The following is a 20292-nucleotide window of genomic DNA, read 5'->3' on the forward strand; positions in this document are numbered from 1 at the left end:
ATAGTTCTCCTTGCTCACTGCTTTGTTTTAAAGCCTTGTTTCCAGAGAACTCCTATAAACATGATACAGTCAAAGAAAAAATACAGGAGCACAGCAACACCCACTTCCTCTTCGTCTCAGATTAGTTTATTAGATTAGCTGAGAGCACTGGATTAGATTTTAAGGGGCCGAAGAGAGCCTGAGAGATGAGAAGAGAAAGGAAGGCGCTTCTTCCAATCTGGAGGACTGTGGGACATCCAGGTGTGGGGTGGCGGGAATGTGCCAGACACAGACTTCCCCACCTCACCAAAGGCTCTAGAAAGCCTGAGGGGATTGAAAAATCAAGTAGCCCTCTCATTTTTTTATGACAATTTTATTCCTGGCATAAAAGGAAACTCATTTTTGCAAAGAAATTCAGAACATACTTTGAAGGCTGAGAAAACTTTTACCAGTTTCTTTTATCTTTGTTCTCTTGTTATAGGTCTGTGGCTTACCTTAATGTTATTTGATCAGATAGGTCATTTAGATAATTTGCTTTTCTAAAAAAATTTTTTATAAATTCAAAAAGCTTTAGAATTGTATGAGTATTGGGATTTTGATGTGTTTGTTTTTTTTTTTCCATCTTTTCCTTTGCCATTTAGGATGAGCTGACAACTACCAAGAGAAGTTATGAAGATCAGTTAAGTATGATGAGTGACCACCTGTGCAGCATGAATGAGACATTGTCTAAACAGAGAGAAGAGATTGATACATTAAAGATGTCCAGTAAGGTAAGAGAATGGAGGGAGGTGATCTCTCTGCAGTATAATATTTAATGTATATAATATAAGGTATTTAATTGCTGTGCATTTCAGGAGCTAAAGGTTAAGGAGATTTAAAGAGTTTATAAATCTTTTTTCTTAATATCATTTGTCCTCTTATCCAAAAGTAAAATTAAGTTTCTTCAGCTGAGTTATAAATTAAGAGAAGGTCAGTAACCTTCTTTAGCAAATTTATTTTCATATATCCATATAACATAGGACTGTCTTATCCTTTTAATTCCAAACATTTCCTTTGATTTCATTTCCCATAAAGCCTCTGCTTGTCCAGTCTGTGTTTGGTAGATATTGGTACTATTTTTATGTTGAAATGCATATCCATATCTCATGTCATTATTGTTGTAACATAATATATATACTCCTTTACCATGAAAAGTAGGTTTCAGGAGGCCAGGGACTTGGTTCCATGCATCATCTCAGACAATATTGTACCACGACCAGCTTGAATTTACTGTTTCCAGCTTGTGCTCTTTGAAATCTGCTGCACCCCCTTGTTGATCTAGCAGGCATTTATTGAGTTCCTGGTATGTGCAGGCACTGGGGAGGAAAGAGAGTTGAATAAAGCCTAGCTCTATTATAGCATCTGCTAGTGATGGTGTAGGGCAGCATTCTGCTCAGTTAGCATCTCCTTGGGACACATACGTGAATATATTAGAATCTCGTTTTTATAGTTTTGTTTCATAGTGTAGTTTCATTATATTGATTGGCCTGTGGATACTTCAGAGAGTATCTGTGATGCTTTTTTGGGACATATTGTGATGATTGTAACCCGCCAATATGGTTCTGATTATGCTTCTCCAGTTATTTGTGTTTTAGGAAACTTGAGCGTGGAGATAAGGGGTGGAGGTTGGTCCTCTTGAAGAATGCCTCCATTAACCCTTTTGGCCTCTTGATATTCCAGCTGGGCATTAGAAAGTACATACGTTAGAATGAGTAGTATGAAAAAGCCTGTTTTAGCACCTAACATATGAAAGCACCTAACATAGCAGTGACTACAGGGAAACTTCAGCCTCAAGAGTGACAGTGGCCATTTGGTTCTGAATTCAGAAGAGTTAATTTTGAGTATAGCAGAGCTCATTGTGCCCACTTAAAAAGTTAGGGAATTTTCAAGCCCTCTCAGAACTTTTTAATCTAGTCCTTAAAATACCTGTAAAAATAAAACACTGACTTAGAGATCATTCTTCACTTCGTAGTTTGTATGTTAACCTTTCTTCAATCATTCTGTCATCCCTATTGCTTTTCCTCTTTCCATGTCTATTAGTAATTCAGGTCGCTATAGCGTTATCTTATGGCTGAGTCAACCTGGTCTCCACTGGATACCAAGTAAACATCCTGAACTCATTTGTTTGCTATTATCTTGCTCTTAATGTTTGTATTCTGCAAACATTTCCCACTTACACGAAAAGAATGTATTTATACATAAGAGTTAAGTATAGAAATTTAATTAGAATGTTTTCCTAAAAAGTGAACTTCTTCAGAAAGAAGAAAAGTTATGCTAAAGTGGAAAGTCAAAATCTCCATATGTGAGGAAATTGGGAATAAGTTAAGACCTCTTCCCTCTAGCTTGTTCTCAACCAGTATCTGAACTTCCTTTTGACAGAAAATCATTGCCATTTGTTTATTATTTGGCACATATGCAAAATTAGTGCCTATTAAGGCCTTCAAAAGGTGTTTAATTAAATGACAAAGAAACAGGCTAAAAATTTCTGTTTAGTTTTATGAACCCATAGACTCCCTTGTCTTTGGAACAAAAGGAATATTTGAGTTTTGATAAATCCAAGATAGCTTTCTTTTCTTTCTTTATTGCTTGTCCTCAGCCCCCAGTGCTATAGGGTCTATGAACTTTAGAGAGTGGGGAAGAGTAAAAAGTAACAAATTGCTTTGTGATTTTAGCAATGCAAGGTTGCTAACTTCTCTTGGAAGCTGAAGTTTTCCAAAGTGAAATATGTCTTCGAGACAGCTTGGTCTATAAACTATGTGAGTTATTGTTCTTGAAGTTTGTGTTCTTATTGTTGATATTTTTCTTTGCACAGGGAAATTCTAAAAAGAACAAGAGTCGATAGTTTACACATAGCTGGTTGGTGACTTCTTTCCAGAGCTGCTGCTACTGCTGCAGGGCCAAGACTCAACATTCAGCGCTGGCCGCCTTCAGGAAGCTGGAGTGTTGTTGGACCTAGTAAACTAGTCAGTGTTATAAATGGCCTTGAAATATTTAAAATATATTTGTAACCAGTAAGGAGAATAAGGCAAATACAGATTTTGATGTTGACAGTAAAATGGAAAACTGTACACATACCATGGATATTGTAGGTTTCCTTATGCTGTTTTTACTGTGCACTTTTTAAAATTAGGTTTTAATTTCAGTATGTAAGAACAAATATTTTGTATATTTTCAAACTCTATATGGTAATCGATTTGGTATCTATGGAATAGATATATGTTTCTGGATAAAAATGCTTACATTGTTAAACTGTCATTACTTCTTGCTATAATTGAAAGCCGTTTCCAGATTCTTTTTGAAGACTTTTTCATTCTCTCTCCCTCTCTCTCTCTTTCTGCAAACTCCAGATCTTGTGGGTTTATTGTCATTGTCTGCAACTCCTCAATACCCTCTCTGTGTTGGGATAATAACTTAAGGAAATTGTTGTCAATAAATTCGTACTTACATCAAACCTTCAGTCTCTCTTGAAACTTTGATACAGGAAACTGAAACCTATTAAAATAGGCTTTACAAAATTTACCAAATCCCAATTGACTTAGATATAATCTTCCTAATCCACCAAATTGGAATATTTTGGTTAATCTTTTATTAAGGCTTTGACTTATGCCTTGAGAGGTATTTGTAACCATACTACAAGCTAGGAACCTGAGCTCTTTCAGGCTCCCCTTGGTTTATTTTATAAACATTATACCATTTCAGTGCACGCTTCATAGTGTCTCTCCCAGTACCCCCATTCCTGGGTCCTAAATATTACTGCTCCTTTTTCTGAGTTGCTTGTGCGGGCCCATTTCACCTCATGTCTGAGTCCCCAGGTTAGCTGAGATATTCTAGAAACCCTTTTCTCTCTACCTCCCTTCCTGCAATTCCATCTCCCTCGGGCCTCTTTTCTAGGCAGTTGCTAATTATCCTCCAAAATGCTTTATTCTGGTTTGCCTGTGAGCTTACCACCAGCTTCTCTCTGAGCTTAGCACATAAGCCAACTCCTTGGTCTCTGCCCAAGTCTTCCGCTGCCCCCTGCACAGAGAGACTCTGGTTGTTATGCTCAGTATTACAGTAATGAAAAGTGTTTGGATTCTGCTTTGGGGATCTTTGGTGAGTCAGCTCAGTCCCATCCTTCCTGGCCCTTCAAGTCCCTAGACTCTTTGCCCTTTTTGTGTTCTATGACCTGCCCGTTTCCAGTTCTCTATCAGCTGAACCATATGTTTCACCCCAAGCACTGTGAGGGAGACATCAAATAACCTTGCTGATTAGCTCCATCTTAAATTTGGGGTCTCTAGCCTCTGCCAGGCCTTCAGTGTTTCCTGACAATCCTTTTTGGCATTTTCAGTCTATTTTTATTCCTCCTCTGGAGGGCTTGGGACAAACAAATGTTCATCTGACTTATGACTTAATGGAACCTGTTAGCTGTTGTGTTGAGAATAGATTGTAGGGGAGCAATGGTGGAAGCAGAGTCTGCTTAGGAGGCTACTGAAAGATGACGGTGGAACTGGACCGTGCTAGTGGCAGTGGAAGTTGCATGAAGTCTGTTTCTAGACTTATTTGAAGGGTTCATAGGATTTGCTGACAGATTTATCTAAAACTGCCAACTCCTTTCCTCTATACTATTATTCTTGTCTCCTTTATTTTGCTTCTTAATACTTACCATAATCTAAAAGACAGTTATGTTTTGCCTGTTTATCTTATTGCCTGTTTCTACCTCTAAAAGACACAGCTCCATGAAGACAGCAGTTTTGGTTGGGTTTGTTCACTGTTGTATTCCCTGTACTTAGAACACTGCCTGGAATACAGTGGATATTTGTTGAGTGAATGTTGATTGGATGGGATATGGAATGTGAGAGAAGGAGGCGTAAAAGGTGAAGCTAAGGATTTTGGCCTGAACAGGCTTGACTGGGAGAGAAGACTGAGGGAGTAGCAACTAGCTTCCACCTACTTGTAACTTAAGCTGAACACTGGGGAATCAACTTTGATTCCTCCTCGCCTCATACACCTTATTATCTTGTTTTATGGAGTCTTCCTGCCTTTATAGGATCTCTCCATTCTAACTGCTCCTTTCTTGATGCCTTAAATTGAGCCCTGGCTACTTATTGTCTGGACTGCTCATTTGCCTGTAATCCAGACCTCCCCACCTTTTACCAGAGCATCTTTCTAAAATGTAGCTCTGCAGGAACATCATCCTGATGGAAAGCCTTCACATGTCTCTTCATTGCCTGCTGAGCACCAACTAGTAGTGGCGTGTGCACGTGAGATGTGTGTAGTTGACCTTCGCTCGCTTTCTCGTTGTTCTCGTCCATGCACCCAGTGTACTCTCTGTCTTTATGAAAACCCTCAGACCTCTGCGTTATGAAAAGACTTACTTTTCCTGGGCTGTTTTTCTCTTAGAGACAATGTGAATCCTGGGGTCTTTTCTCTCTTTGCTTCAACTTGTATCTCCCACTGGCTCTGAGCTGTCAGCGCTCCCAAACCAGCTGTCCCTATTGCCCTGCATGGTGTCTGCCCCCACAGACCCAAGGCAGGACTTGTGGACTACTTGGCTATTCCGTAAGGGTCAGTGCATCCTGGGAGGTCTCCTAGAGCTCAGGGACAGGGCAGGACTGTGAAGGGGGCAGTTGGTTTCCTGGAAAAATTGTCCCTTTTTAACTTAACTGGTAAGATCTTAGCTCTCTTGGCAGAATTACTTCCTAAGGGATATGACAAGCACCATTTATTAACCATTTACTATAAGGCAGGCATGGGTAAGACTTGACATGTACTATTTCCTTTATATCTCCAATAATTATTTCCCTTTTGCGTTACTATCCTCATGTTACAGATAGAAAACTGAGGCTTAGAAAAGCAATTGTTCATGGTCACACAGCTAGTACATGTTGAGTTAGAGTAAGGAGTCAAATCTGCGCTAGTCTGATTCCAGAGCCTGGATTATTCATACTGCAGTATGAGCCTTTTCAGCTGGGGGCATTGAGTTCTATTCCTGAAGGTATTATATCTTTGGAGGATAAAATATTACATTTCTCAGTAACTCCAGTACTTCATTCAACTTTGCCTTTCCATGTCTTCATTAAGTACCCTAGACCCCTTCTTTCAGTCAGCTTTTAGTTAGTTAGCTTCTTGGGCTAATGGCCTGGCATAATGTTTGCCTTTGGCATGCTTTTTCTTCTTCTTTGACCTCCTCATTTTCATTTACATGTTCCTTGTTATACAAACCTTCCTAACTACTGAACTCTGAATTTAATCTATTTCTGCTGTAATACTACCCCTTCCTTCTAGTCTTCTTTCTGTACAAATTGTTATTTTTTTTAAAGGAATTTTCTAACATACACAAAAGTAGAGAGACGAGTACCTATCCATATCTCCCCATCACTTGTTATGAACATTTTGTCACTTTTGTTTTCATACTTCTTTTTTCCTGAAGTATTTTAAGGCCATTCCCACACATTGGGCCATTTTGCCTGTAAATCTTCAGTTATGCATATCTTTGTAAAGATGGTGAGTGCTGACTTCTAAATCTCCCTTACCCATTTCATCATTCATTGAATAAATGTGTGTCGGGTGCCTGCTGTGTGCTCAGTCTTGAAGAGATTGTGATAAAATAGACATGCTGGCTGCCCTTGAAAGCTTATAGACTGCTAGTGAGACAACAAAGTGACCAAGGAAATGCATAATTACAAACTCCAGTGTTGCTCATCCTGTCTCAGAGCAGCAAGCAAGAGATGATACACGGAGGCTGTAACTTTTAAAAAAATCAAATGTCTGTATTTTTACCAAAGTTATGAACTTAGTTTGAGACAAGCTGTTCTAATATACAAAGAAGAAACAAACAAGGCAAAACAACAAAACGGTCCCTTGATCCTTCCCCCCCTTTCATGTTCCCCAGACGAAACTACTTGTATTCACTGTTTTGGTATCTGTCTCCTTATTTCCAAATCACATGGTACTTGTGCTTTCTTGTTGGGCATTAACAATTGACTTCACATTTGGAAGATGAGGATTTTCCTGCGTTTCATCTGCTTCCCTCTCTCCTATCACTCATATATATATATATATACTTTCTCCCTATCTTCTCTTCAAACTAGTTACATCAACATTCCAATTAGGTCAATAGTCAGTATATACTTTTTTTATGATTATTCAAATGCTGTTGATAGCTGAGTCATGTAATATACTATTACTTTTCCTTTCTTGTATAACTTTTTGTTTTTCCCTAGAGTTAATAATTGTCTTTTAAAAGAATTTGCTTACTATGTTTTCTATGATACTTATCACTGAGTTATTCCTAAATTCTCTACCAGGTGTATAACTCCCCTCTGAGCATGGTCCACTTTAATTGGGTGTTCAGCCAACTTCATTTTCTTCAAGAAGTCTCTCCCAGAGCCTTTGACTTGCTTCAGGCTGCCTCAGTTGATCTCTAGGCCAGCAGTACTGGTCCCATTTGGGACTTTACTTCCTCCTCATAATAGACATCTAGTGCTTCCCACTCTTCAAATAGCCCTCTCTCACTTCACGAGCCTGTCCAGTGAGTGACTTGTCCATCTACTTGCCTTTGTGGCCCACCTCTCAAAGACTTGTCTATTCTGTGAAGTACTCTGTGGCATGGAGAGGAAAAAAGAGTTCATTCCCAGTCTAGGCAGAGCTAGGGACTCATATAGTTGGCCGAAGTCCACGTAGGAGTGAAAGAAAAAAAGAAAAAGGACTTGTAAGTAGACATGGATTACTTCCTTGAAAAGCGGAGATTTTCAGAATTTATTGAAATGATATTTCCTACTTTTTCTTGACTATATACTACATGTTCATTGTTGAAAATTTAGAAAATGAGGAAAAGTATCAAGAGCCCACATCTCTTTGTGGAGATTCTACTATTAACATCTTTGTTTATTCCTGCTCTTTTTTCATGCATATATAAAATATTCGTTTTCAATCAAAATTGGGATTATACGAAATTCCAAATGAGAACAAAAAAGGTTCTTTAATAGGATGAGATGTAGGTTAGCTGTCTGCACAACTCCAGGGGGCACTGTTCACATTATGTTCTATAGCAGGACTGGGTAAAGGGATAAGACTTTCCAGGCACAGCTTGAGAAACTGTGATAAATAGCATGTGTCTTGTGATAGCATTTTTACACATTATGTTTTTACAAGCAATACAGCTCACTTTTCAAAGCAAATAAAACTGGTTTCTCCATTGCTTTTGGTAAGAAATTAACTCTATCAGTTAAGCTAACAGATTCTTTTTAACAACATGACCATTTTCCCAGTTCATCATCCAGTAAAACAAAACAAAAACAGCTGCACTATTTCCAAACAAAAATGTGAGGAAAAAAATAACTAAAATGAGGAACCAATTAGCTAAGAAAGTGACCAAAAAAGTTGAGCAAAAGGCTCTCTCCAAATGACCAGAATTAAAGTTGTTTTTGTAAAAAAAATCCTCAGAAAAAAATGTGCAGTTTATAGTTTTGTGTTTTGCTGCATTAACCCTGGAAGTTGCTCCCAGCTCTTGAAAGGCTTCAAACGCTATAACTTTAACATTTGAAGATAACAACTTAGTTGATGATGGCTAAGAAACCATCCGGCAGAGCCACACTGACAAGGACTAGTCTGTTCTGTGATAGAAGAGGAAGCTTCTGTTCTCGGCTAGGGGCCATGTCCTCAGACATCATGGTGATAAATGGAAAGCTTGTCAGTAAGTGGTTAGTTGTCCGTGCCTTACATTTTTAAGCTGTTTAGTAATTAGCTCCAAATTAGGAAACTAACCGGCAGTCAAAGCATTAGAGCAGGAAAACCCATTGTAACTCTTCCAAATAGTTGAAAGAAAAGGCTTTGGAACATCTGAATAACTTTTCCTAAAGAGAGGACTACAAGAATTGACTTCTAGGTGAAAACATGCTGGAGGCTATTGTTTGGTTTGCAGGGTGTAGGGGCCTCAAAAGGCACCCTCCATGTACACTTAGAATCCTTGTGTTCGTTTTTTCAGGAGCTTTAGTGTGATCTCTGAACTCAACCTCACTGCTCCCTAAACACCAGTGGAATATCCAAGTGGTGATACCGCATAAGTCCAAGAATAGAATCAACACAGTTCAGTTAACTAGCAAAGAACAAAATGCCACTCATTTAAATCTTGCTCAGCTGCTTAAGAATATTCTCCCTCTTTTCAACTTTCCTGTATTTCTTTAGGATACTTTTTCTGTTGTGTTATACTGTCAACATATCTCATGTCATCATTTGCATGTGTGCCATCTCCCTAAGCAGCTACAGCTGTGTGAGACAGGAACCATGCCTTGTACTTACCCCCTTCCCTCTGCAATGCATAGCAGAATGTCTTGTACATAGTAGGTGTTCAATAAATACCAATTGGATACATTTTAGGGAGCAAGCCAAGGGACTGGCCAACTGTAGCAATGGTCAGTGTGGCTCAAGCCACACCTAAGAGTGCCCCATTTCCAGGACAGAGGATAGCCAATCGTGGGCCATTCTTGTTTATCCCCCTATATATCGTTGATTTTGGTTTACATTCTCAGTGAAGATAGGGCTTTTTATTTATGACTTTTAATTTCTATCTGAAGAGTATTCAGGTTTCCTCATGGAAAAAAAAAAGTTTAAAAACAGCGTGTGTTCCAGATGTCAAGCCAGAATGTACCCTACACCTAAAATGATGATCTCCCCCCCGCCGCCACCCGTTTCATTTTTACTTTTTTCCTGTTTCATTTTACTTTTTTGAAGCCATCCATCACTACGATCTTTTTTGAATTTGGTTTTCTAGAAGTCCTCACTCTGTCTTGAAGGAATGTTGCAATATAAATAGAGACGATTGTAAAGTTTTTAGAGAGGAAGGTTCTTATCAAGATTTCAGGGCTGAGCTTGTCCTAAATCCGAAGTCCTCACTTTTCTCAGCTACACCTTCTTTCACATCAGGCATTTCTGCAAACTGGTTTGAATTGATATTAATTGCTCCTAACAGCTTCAACTGATTTAGTTTTGAGGAGTTCCACATGAATCTATTGGGTCTTATCTATAGACATTTTGGGGTCCCCTGGTTAAACATTGTGGAAGTTCTAGATGGTTTCTGTGAAAAGCCTGCTAGGAGGGGGAAATCTGTTAATAAAAAAAAAAAGAAAAGAAAGAAAAACAATATATCATCTGAGAGTCTCCTCGATGTAAAGCAAGGAAAAGAACAGCAACTGGAGTAAAATGAGGTCACAGCTGGCGACGACGAGCTTTGGTGGCTTAGCGATTAAGGCCAGGCCGAGGTATTTACCGGCAGATTTTGATACAAAGGGACAGTGCCAGAAAGGGTCCTTTGGAAATACATGGTGGAGTTACAAGAAATAAATCTGCATTCATGAAAGTGGCAACCTTTGGGGTTATGCTGAGCCACACAGAAAGGGGTGGGGTGCTGTCTCTTGGAAAAAATAAATGGTCTTCAATTATGTTTGCTCTTTAGAAAATTATGGGCCTATTTGCTTTCTAAAAGTGTCAAAGTTGCCAAAAGGGATTTCTTCCATTAATCAAGTAGGATTTCATCCTACTAATCAAGGCCATACTGCTTATTCAAAGATGTAAGAATTAAAAAGATACACACAGAACTTCACTTAAATGCAATGATGATTGCTATTCATCAAGTGTATTGGTGTTTCCTATCTGAGTCAGTCCTTTCTCCAGTTACCTGTAGCATTTTCTGAGATGAGCTGCCTCCCTGGAGGCTCACTGGCTGGGCATAAGACATAGGGGGTTCAATTTGGAGCTTCAGCCAGAATGCCAGAGGTCAAGGCACCTCTTTTTCTTCCCTTCCTCAACCTCCCTCTTCTTTTATGCTTACTCTGTACCTCTCTCAGCTCCTTATTAGAAGGCCGACTCTGGCCCAGTACTTGTCTGATTTCATCGAAGAATCTCTGAATTCTCTAGACTCCCTCCTGCCCCTCCTCCACGCTTGACCATCACTGGGGAAGGTAGCTGGAGGAAATGGGGAAGTGAGGAGGACCCGGTGCCCTTTTCTGTTTGTTTAGGGTGTCTTAAGAATAATCAAATTAGGATTTCATTGGAGAATGAAATTCTCCTAACTAGATCCTGGCTTTGTAATTTCAGGTAGTCCTGTGCTTTCTCTGAATGTTTCATTCTACATAGCCCTCAGCGCAGGTCCTTGACACTGGCTGGGGGTTGACCAGGATACGAGATATCTTTTCCATTTCACCAAGGAACTCCAAAGTCAAAAACAAGACTATACCCGAGAGTATTTAAAAGACAATCACACTCCTATGTAAACACAAGTGTTCAATCAGAATTCCCTCATTTCCTTTCTACCAACCAGGCAGAGTACTTTCAGTTGAGATGTTCGCTAGGGCCTCCTAACTCCTCTCCTTCGGTCCAGGCCCTCTCTTTCCAGGTAGTTCATTTTTCAGACTGTTATACCAATATTCCTCAGTCACCATTTTGAGGCCACAAGGACTTACTGGTACCTACTACTGTATGCCAGCCTCTGGGAATACAAAAGTGAATAGGACACCACTACTTGGGTCAAAATATTTCTTTGCTTAAAATCATGGATTTCCTTTTTTCTTCTTCATGTCGTTATACCTTCCCATCCAAATATTTCCCACCTTTCCTAAAGCTTCCAGTCTTGCCAGCCTTCAAAGCACGGTGTCTTTTCAAACCTATTCAAGCCTCCCATCCCTGGATTGGGTGTCCCCCCAGGATAAGGAGCATGGGCCATATCTTCCCTTTTCATTCTGATTCACACGCAGTGAGGCAGTCTCACTTTCAGAAGAGGCCGAGATGCCCAGTGACTTGCCCAGAGTTGCTACCTGTTAGCAGGTGATGGTGCAGGGACTACAGCCACCTTTTGACCTCTCCTTGGAGGACAAGTCCTCTTCTCTTTCACACTCTGCAGGCAGCACACAGGAAGCATCTGTAAATATTTACCTGTTGCCTCATCCATGGAGCTTAGCCCTTCACTAAAATCATCCAGTATCTCCTGAGTATGGACTCACCCCAAAAGGTGAGGCTTCATCTTTACCTTTCACCTTACCCTGAGACCGGGGCTGGTCCCACCTGAAGAGAGGAGGCACTCAATAGAGGCTTCAAAAATAATACTTTAGTTCTTGTAATGCAAGAGAAAACAAAACCAACTCACCACCACCACCACCACCACCAACAAAAAATCTCAATGAAGCAACACAGGACCACAAAGTACCACCCCCCACTCCCCCAGCCTATCATCTTAGTACTCAGAGACGAAGACAAGGTCCTAGGGCGTTCGGGTCGGCTTCAGACCTGCCAAGGCTCCCAGCCATCTGCTTCAAGAGGGCATCTAAATGTAAGTCATAACCCCGCCCCCCCCCCCCCCCCCCCCCAACGCACACACACTCTCTTGCTGGAGGGATCATCCACCCTCTCCTTTGGCGGCTGGAGACTCCGGGAAAGGAAGAGAATGGAGAATCTGATACCAGAAAATCTTTAGGGGATCAAGGCCTGGAAGGTAGTGAGGAGTGAAGGGGGGGATCTGGCGGGGGATGGAGCAAAAGGTGGTGTAGGGACGCGAGAATCCCCTCCCCTCCGCGCCTGTGGGCTCTGGGCCCTCCCCCTCCGCCCCTTCTCCGCCTCCGCCCCCCTCTCCCCCGCCTCTCACCCTTTTCCTCCCTCCCCTCCTCCCCGTGTGGATGGCGGCGGCCAGAGTTGGAGTCAGAGGCACTACTCGTAAGTGACCAGCCCCAGGGAACTGACGGGGAGACATAAGGAGCCCTCTCTTCAGGGCGGGGGCAAAGTTTGCAGGCGGGGAGCGCGGGTGGCCCGGGGACGCCGGCATCACCCTGGCTGGCCCGCGCCGGGCGCGTTGTGCCGGGTCTGCCCCACGCCGCCCTCGCAGCCCCGAAGCTGCTCCGGGCCCGCGGGGTGTCCCCGACGGGGTTCCCCTCCGCTCCTCAGTTCTGGGGCTCCTGCGACCCGGGTCCTAAAGAGTAGGAAAACTCGAAGAGCAAGGGAAAGAATCTAGACTCAGTTCCGGGGCTGGGGGTGGGCGCGCGTACGAACCCAAACGCGGTCCGGCCTCCCCGACCTGGGTTACAACCCCCCCCCCCCACCTTCAGCCTTTCTCAGGGGCTCTGGACCCTCCCACCTCCCCAGCTCCCACCTTCCTTCTTCGTGGCTCCTGTTGTTCGTGCTGCTGCCTTCCCACCCCCCCTTTCTTTGGAAGCCTCGTGTGCCCCAGGCTCCGGCTACAGCTGGTGTCAACGGGTGTCCGCTGCAGCCCTTTGCGATGACCTGGTGCAAGGGGCTCCGGCCGCAGCGACCTCCAGACTTGCCCAAACATTTCCTGCAGGAATGACGGTCACTGGGATTTGGTGTTGGGTTCCTGGACTCACAAACTACCTTGTGAGTCCAAGAGGAAATTACTGTGTATTCCTTCTTAGGATTTTACTATTTCCGTTGATTGGGCATCTTTTTTAAAACCTCTCCAACTCTACTTTCTTCCAATAATAATGATATTTCGTGTAATTAGCCTTTTTAATTCTGGGAGGGAAAGAAGAACCCAAGAAAAAATAATAAAGAAAAAGAAGATAAAAAGAATGCTTGCTAAAAATACTGTGCAGAATCTGATCTTTGGAAAGTAAAGACTTCATTCCACACATAACCATTTTTGTGGGAGCTGCGAGCTGGGTAAAGCTTGTTCTCAGACTACCCCAAAGAGACCATTATGGCCTCCCCCAGGCTAGAAGTTTCAATTTTCCTAACAGAAACCGCAGTGTTTGTGGGCATTCCTCAGCCTGGCACACTCCCTCTGCATTTTTCTCCCCTCCTGCTAGCTCTCCATCTCTCTCCCAACTCCCCCACTCCCACTTCCTCCTAAACAGGAGTTGGTGAAAACAAGGCAATGGAAGAGGCTTTATAAGTGAGCAGGACCAAAAAGAAAAAACTGCCTCACTTAACTTTACTCCTGAGGCTGTTGCTTCAACTTGACTCTGATTGGGTGGAAGAATGTTTAGTTCATTTGTGTGGTTTTATGTCTGTTCTCATTATGGTTGAATCAATGTTTCCATGACTAGCCTAGTTCTCTGGGTGCTTAGAAAGAGCTTGTTGATTCTCAGATGGGTCTGGACAGATCAAGTCTGGAATCTGCAGGGATTATTATTATTATTATTATTATTATTATTATTAATTTCTCTGGGTTGGTATCGCAATCCTCTGCCGACCCACACAGCAATGGAGCTATAGGCAGTAGCCTGAGCTGGGGTTTGCTTCTGCATGGCCCAGGAAGAAAAAGCTTTTTTAAGGAGTGAGCTGTGTTAGCAGGATCATAGGGGGCTGTTGAAATTTTGTTTTTAGGGAGAACACACTTCTCAAGAACTTTCTTTAGCTATTCCAATTTCTGTACAAAAAAACTCCCCCTGTGATTGTAACATATATTAGATCAGGTTCTGAACAACCATCAAAACAGGTCAACTTATTGAACTATTTGGAAATAAAGATTTTTTAAAAAATGAATTTCATTGAAAATAAAGTTATTTTAAAAAGGATATAATTCCTTTTTTTTTTTTTTTTTTTTGCTGATTCAGTTTGACAGTTACCCATCTGTATAAATCCTTAAGGTTTTACTGTGGTCTCAAAATGTCACTGATAAGGAAGTGCTGGGCCTTCCATTCAAAAAGAAATCACTTAAGTTTTAAACTTCCTTAGAAAAACAATACACTCAGATAAAAATCTTAAGTTTCTTCCCTATCCTGAGAATTTTTAATAGTGTATTTAATGCCCCAGAAGTCAACCTTATGCTTTTTGGAGAGAAATCACCTTCTGCTTTATTTAGCTTTTGGACCACCTTATGGAATCTTGTTAAACTGGGGCTGGGAGGGGCGGGGGGGGGTGTCGGGGGGTGTTTTGCCATTAGTCATCATGGTTTGCTCTGCAGCCCCAGATAGGCAGCTCTGTATGCTGGGGATATAATAAGGGGTAGCAGTGTTTCCCTTACCTAAGGAACAGGTGTTCTGGATAGTGAGACTAAAGGTTGCGTCCCCAGTGAGCCAATCAGCAGCCAATTTTCTGGATATATCACATGAGTTGTAAATACATGGAGTGTGAGGCCTACAGAGAGGAAGGAGGGCAGGGGTCATTAAGAAGTAAACCCAAAGGAAAAGCTGTAGCCTTTTAAAATCGTGTTATACAAGAATGTTGAATTACAAAGAACATGCTTAGGGTATGGTGTTAAATGTTAATAAAGCAAGTTATGAAACAGAAAGCACTGCAATCTCACTCTTTGAAAGCACATCCAAAAATATTGGAATTATATGCATCCAAATAGATGGCAGCGTTATAGGTGCTTTTGATTTTCTTTGTGCTTGCCTGTATTTCTCAACTTTTTTACAGTAGTAATTAAGATTTATTGAGTATAAAGCATATACGTATTGTATTTCATTTTAAAACTCTGGGGTAAATACTATTATTCTCATGATAGAGGAATCAGAGGGGTAACTTGCCAAGGTTGCATAGCCACTATGTGCTAAAATCAAATCTTGAATTCGAGTCAGAGGCCACAATCTATGCATCTCAATTCCACTGTCTACCATCTCCCTGTACATGCATTGTTATTATTTTAATTATAAGAAAAATAGATAGAAAAGGAAGAGAAAGTGTGTTGTGCTTTAGTAAGAACTAATATTTTGATTAATTGTAAAATGTCTCTGTCTCCCATCTCCCCTGTCTCTCGCTCTGTCATTTCTCTTTGAAAATCCTTAGAATTTCTGCAGACTTAGCCAGAGGTATCTCACCTTCCCTTGGGAGCCAGCTGTACCCGCAAAAAATATCCAGAATTCTTCTGAGGCTTCCCAGCCAGGTTGGAGTTCCAGGAACCCATGGGATTCTGGAGCAGTCCTGGAAGAAGGCAGGATTTTAACGCAGATTAGGCAAATTTTATATTCTTGTTCTGCCAACAGGGGCTTACCTTGTTCTTGGCATTGTCAGGGGAATGTGGTGGGTGGAAGGAGCCAGGGAAAGCTCTGAGGCTCCCATTTACTTATGTGTTACATGGAATGTCAGAGTAGGAAGGTCAAGGATTTACCATGGAACAGGAAAGAGAAAGAGGAAAGCTTATTGCTTCTTGATGCTTATTACTGTGAAAACACAATAATACACTTTTTTAGAAGCCTGGCTGTGCGGGTGATCCCATGCATTGGCAATGGTAAGACGAACTGCTTTAGTGGAAGCAGAAATATTCACTGTGATTCTAGGGGAGCTCTGGGGAAAAAAAATGTGCACATCTTGTACCACCATGTGCCTACAGACAACCAGGCCTCCAGAGGTCACCTTATCCATTGTCTTCTGGAAATATACGTAAAGATCTCAAAAGGATGGGCTTTTCTAAAACACCTGATCATTCAGATAATGTGCTTTAAGAAGGAGGCTTTAGCTCACCTATTCTTCAAGGAAGGAACTGCTGAAAGGTTGATGCTTCTAAATCACCTTGTTGGAAAAAAATTTTTAGAGTCAAGGACTTCTTTCTCAAATTATCATAGTTGAACCAATGTTCAGATTCTGTGGCCACTTTCCCATGTGAGAATTATCTTTCTGATTTCAGGGCCAAGAAAAGTTCTTGTGATCAACTTGTTCATTTTGTCTTGTGGATGCTGTAAATCCTTTGTTTGATGTTTCCCATTTCTTATTTGGCCAAAAGGAAGCACAGAGCCAACTAAGGGGCCCACTTCTAGCACAGGTATTGGAGTTTGTGGCCTCTATTTTTCAATAACTAATATTATTATATACCTTATATTTCCTACCTACACTTTTGCGTGAGTCTCAATTTTATCACCTATTTTAAGTTGTTTTGCTTTATTCATTCACTGCATTTTGGAGGCTGCTATTTCTGACACCCCATTCCTTCCTTCTGAGTTCATTTTTCTTCACGTCAACAAAAAGGTCTTTGGTAAGCTTTAAAGTATTTGTATTCCTGAAAATACCTTTATTTTGTTCTTACAAGTGAGAGTTTGGCCAATTGTAGAATTCTGGAGTCATGGTTATTTCCCCTCAGTACTTGGAAGATGTTATACCATTATATTCCTGCATCTGTTGCTACCTAAGAGTGCCAGGTAACTTTGGGGAAGTTATCTAATTTCTCTTAGTCTCCTTGTCTCTACAATGATAGAAGTATCTACTTCAAGGCTATTTGTGAGGAGATAATGTATGCAAAATGTTAAAATAGTGCCTGCCATTTAAGGAAACACAATAATTGATAACTATTATATTTTTTCAGAATTTGTTGACTTTCTTGGATTTTATTAGTCATCTAAATGTTACTCTGGTTGCACACACATGCACATACAATCCTGTTGGGGTTTTTATTAAAATTGTGTTCAATTTATATTCCAAGAGAACTGACATCTTTACAATATTGGGTCTTCTTTTATTCAAGTGAATGATGACTAGTCATTTCTCCTATAGTCTTATACAACTTTTGCTGTATTTTTTTCCTGTAGGTTTGGTTGATATTTTAACTATTTTTTCTTATTATATTTTCATATTGGTTATTTGCTGACCCATAGAGATATTTCTAATTTTGAATTTTGATCTTGTATCCAGCATCCCAATTGAATTCTCTTATTAGAGCTAAGAATCTGTATTTAGATATTCTTGAATTTTCTAGATAGACAATTATAAAACAATAATTTGTCTTTTCTATTTCTTCCGGCTCATATCATTGCATAAGGTAAATTGTCCGGTATAGTGTTTAATAGTAACAGTGATGGCAGGCATCCTTGTCTTCTTACTGTTTTTAATGAATACTCTGAAAGTTTCTCCATTAAGCATGAAGTTTGCTTAAGGTTTTGGTATATATTCTTTATTAAATTAAGGACTTTCTCTGTATTAAGATTTTTTTAACAAATTAAAAATTTTTTCATGACTGAGTGTTGATTTTATGTAATGCCTTACTGTTTTTATGTGAATTATATGAGATGAGCATATGTTTTTCTTGCTTAATATAGTGTGATAAATAATATGAATATATTTAATTTTGTTGAGACGTATACATACATATATACACACACACACATATAGGCACACACACAGATATGTTCTTTTATTCTATGGGATATAATTTGCAAGTACTTGACTGTCAACTAGGATTTTTGCAAATGCTCATAAGTGAAACAACCGGTTTATAATTTTCTCTTTAAAAATATTTTTATTTTGTTTGGTGTCAAGTTTATATTAGCCTCATGAAAGAAGTTGAGTAGCTTTTCCTCTTTCATGTATATTTTTCTTAAACAGTATCTGTTCCTTAAAAGTTTGGTACAATTTATTGTAAAATCATCTGAACTGCTCATAAAGGGTACGTATGTGTGTCAAGTTTTTGACAATTCAATATCATTAATGTTTATGGATAAATTTGGGTTTCTGTTCCTTTATGATTCAGTTTTGATGATTGTTTAGCTGCTCCATTTCATGTGTTCTCAGATTTTTTTAGCATAAAGTTATTCATAATTTTCTTTTATGATTTTTAATAATATTGTCTGTATATGTTTCCTTTTTATTCTTAATATTATTTGTGCCATCTCATTTTTTTAATATAGAGGACTACTTAATTAGTTTTTTAGTATAAATGACTTCTTTCTTATTTATACTTTTTGGCTTTTATCGTTTTTCTCTTATTTATTTTATTCTTTTCATTTCTAGCTACTTGAATTGACTCCTAGCTTATTTATTTTTTTGCTTTTCAATAAGTGCACTTTTAAGGCTATAACGTTACCTCTAAGTAACTGCTTTAGCTACATCATACAAGTTTGATATGTGTTCTTTCATTGCTACTTAGCTCTTAACATTTTGTGCTTCTGTTATTTCCTTTTCAACCCATGGATTTATTTAATCTACATTTTCAACTTTTTAAAAAACTTCTTAAAAATTTTTGTTTAAATTATTCTTGATTTCTAATTTAGTTGCATTTTGAAAAGAGCATGCATGGTTGGTATAACAATTCTTTGTTAGGACTGCCTTTGTGTCCAATTACATAAGTAATTTTCTAAATATTGCATGTATGCTTTAAAAGAAAAATATATTTACCGCTTGATGGATGCAGAATTCTTTTTTATTTTAATTTAATTTTCAATTAGAGTTGGCAGTCAATATTATTTTATTAGTTTCAGGTGTACAGCATAGTGGTTAGACATTTATATAATTTATGAAGCAATTTCCCAATTAGTTGAGTACCCACCTGGCACTATACATTGTTATTATAATATTATTGACTATATTCCCCATGCTGTATCTTTAATGGCTGTAGAATTCTGTATCAATCTAATGGGTCAAACTAATTAACTTTTTAAAATTTCTCATCTCATTCCTGATTTTTTTGGCCTGTGTTCTGAGTTCCCTTCAGTTTCTGAGAAAGGAATATTAAAATCTCCCACTGTGATTGTAGATTTGTCAGTTTTTCCTTGTAATCCATCAGTGTTAGTGAAAGTTTATGATTCTTATTTTTGTGTGTGTGGATTTATTACATATGCATGTACTATCCTCTTTTATTTCTATTAAAGCTTTTGGCTTAAATTCTATTTGGTATGACATTAATATTGCTATACATGCTTCATCTTGGTTATTTTCCTTGGATGTTTTTGTATATCCTTCTTTCTTCTCTGTATAATTTTACTTTAAATGTGAATCTTAGAAACAGTGTATATGTAGCTTCATTTTCTTTATTATAACTTGAAAATCTGTTGCTTTAAGTAATCAAGTTTAAACTTTTACATTCTTTGCAATTATGTATATTTGACCTCTTCTGCCATTTTAAGTTCTTATATTTCCTATTTAACATTTTCGTTGCTTCTTTTATTCCCCTTTTCACAGTTTTCTTTAGATTGATCAAGTTTTATATATTTCTGTTTTACTGCCAACTGTTTTGAAAGACATAAGTTCTGTTGTATTTTTTAAATAGTTCATTTCTTGGCATACAGTTTCTGTACGACCTGAGAGTATATATTTAAACCTTGTTCTTGCATTGTTTAAGGTCGTTTTCTGTTCTTCGCTCAAGCAGATGATAAGCTTTATTGTGGTTTCCTCAGATTGGCAAATAATGTTTCAGTATTGAAGCAGCCCTTTATGACCTCCACTTTTATATAAGTGCTTCACTAACAGCTTCTGGCATACAGTAGGCATTACTTGGACTCCCCTCATTACAGCATGTCATTAAAATCTCAGCCCGCAGCCCTTCAGGCTTCTAACTGATCTGGATTGTTCAAGAGCCCTTTGGCTTCAGTTCCCACTCATCAATCTAACTTTGATTTCCCTCTTTACTTCTGGTATCTGGACATT

At 39.4% G+C, this 20292-nt stretch overlaps 2 protein-coding genes across 7 annotated transcripts in view; both read left to right on the top strand.

Annotated features, from left to right (window-relative positions):
- Nucleotides 1–3469, top strand: part of PPP1R21 (protein phosphatase 1 regulatory subunit 21) — a 51794-nt gene extending 48325 nt beyond the window's left edge. For both annotated transcript variants that reach the window (XM_036224497.1, XM_036224498.1), the window contains 2 exons: nucleotides 621–749; nucleotides 2831–3469. In XM_036224497.1, coding sequence (XP_036080390.1) covers nucleotides 621–749; nucleotides 2831–2860 — 159 coding nt within the window. In that variant the 3' untranslated portion in view covers nucleotides 2861–3469. The remainder of the gene's footprint in view (nucleotides 1–620; nucleotides 750–2830) is intronic.
- An 8925-nt stretch (nucleotides 3470–12394) lies between these two features.
- Nucleotides 12395–20292, top strand: part of STON1 (stonin 1) — a 47646-nt gene continuing 39748 nt past the window's right edge. For 3 of the 5 annotated variants that reach the window (XM_036224894.1, XM_016137109.2, XM_036224895.1), the window contains exon 1: nucleotides 12634–12699. The gene's annotated coding sequence lies outside the window, so the exon portion shown is untranslated. Of the gene's footprint in view, nucleotides 12482–12633; nucleotides 12700–20292 lie in introns of those variants that run through there. The other 2 variants (XM_016137111.2, XM_036224893.1) reach the window with 2 other exon arrangements.

This window comes from Rousettus aegyptiacus, unplaced genomic scaffold, assembly GCF_014176215.1.
Source record: "Rousettus aegyptiacus isolate mRouAeg1 unplaced genomic scaffold, mRouAeg1.p scaffold_m13_p_7, whole genome shotgun sequence".
Taxonomy (NCBI): domain Eukaryota; kingdom Metazoa; phylum Chordata; class Mammalia; order Chiroptera; family Pteropodidae; genus Rousettus; species Rousettus aegyptiacus.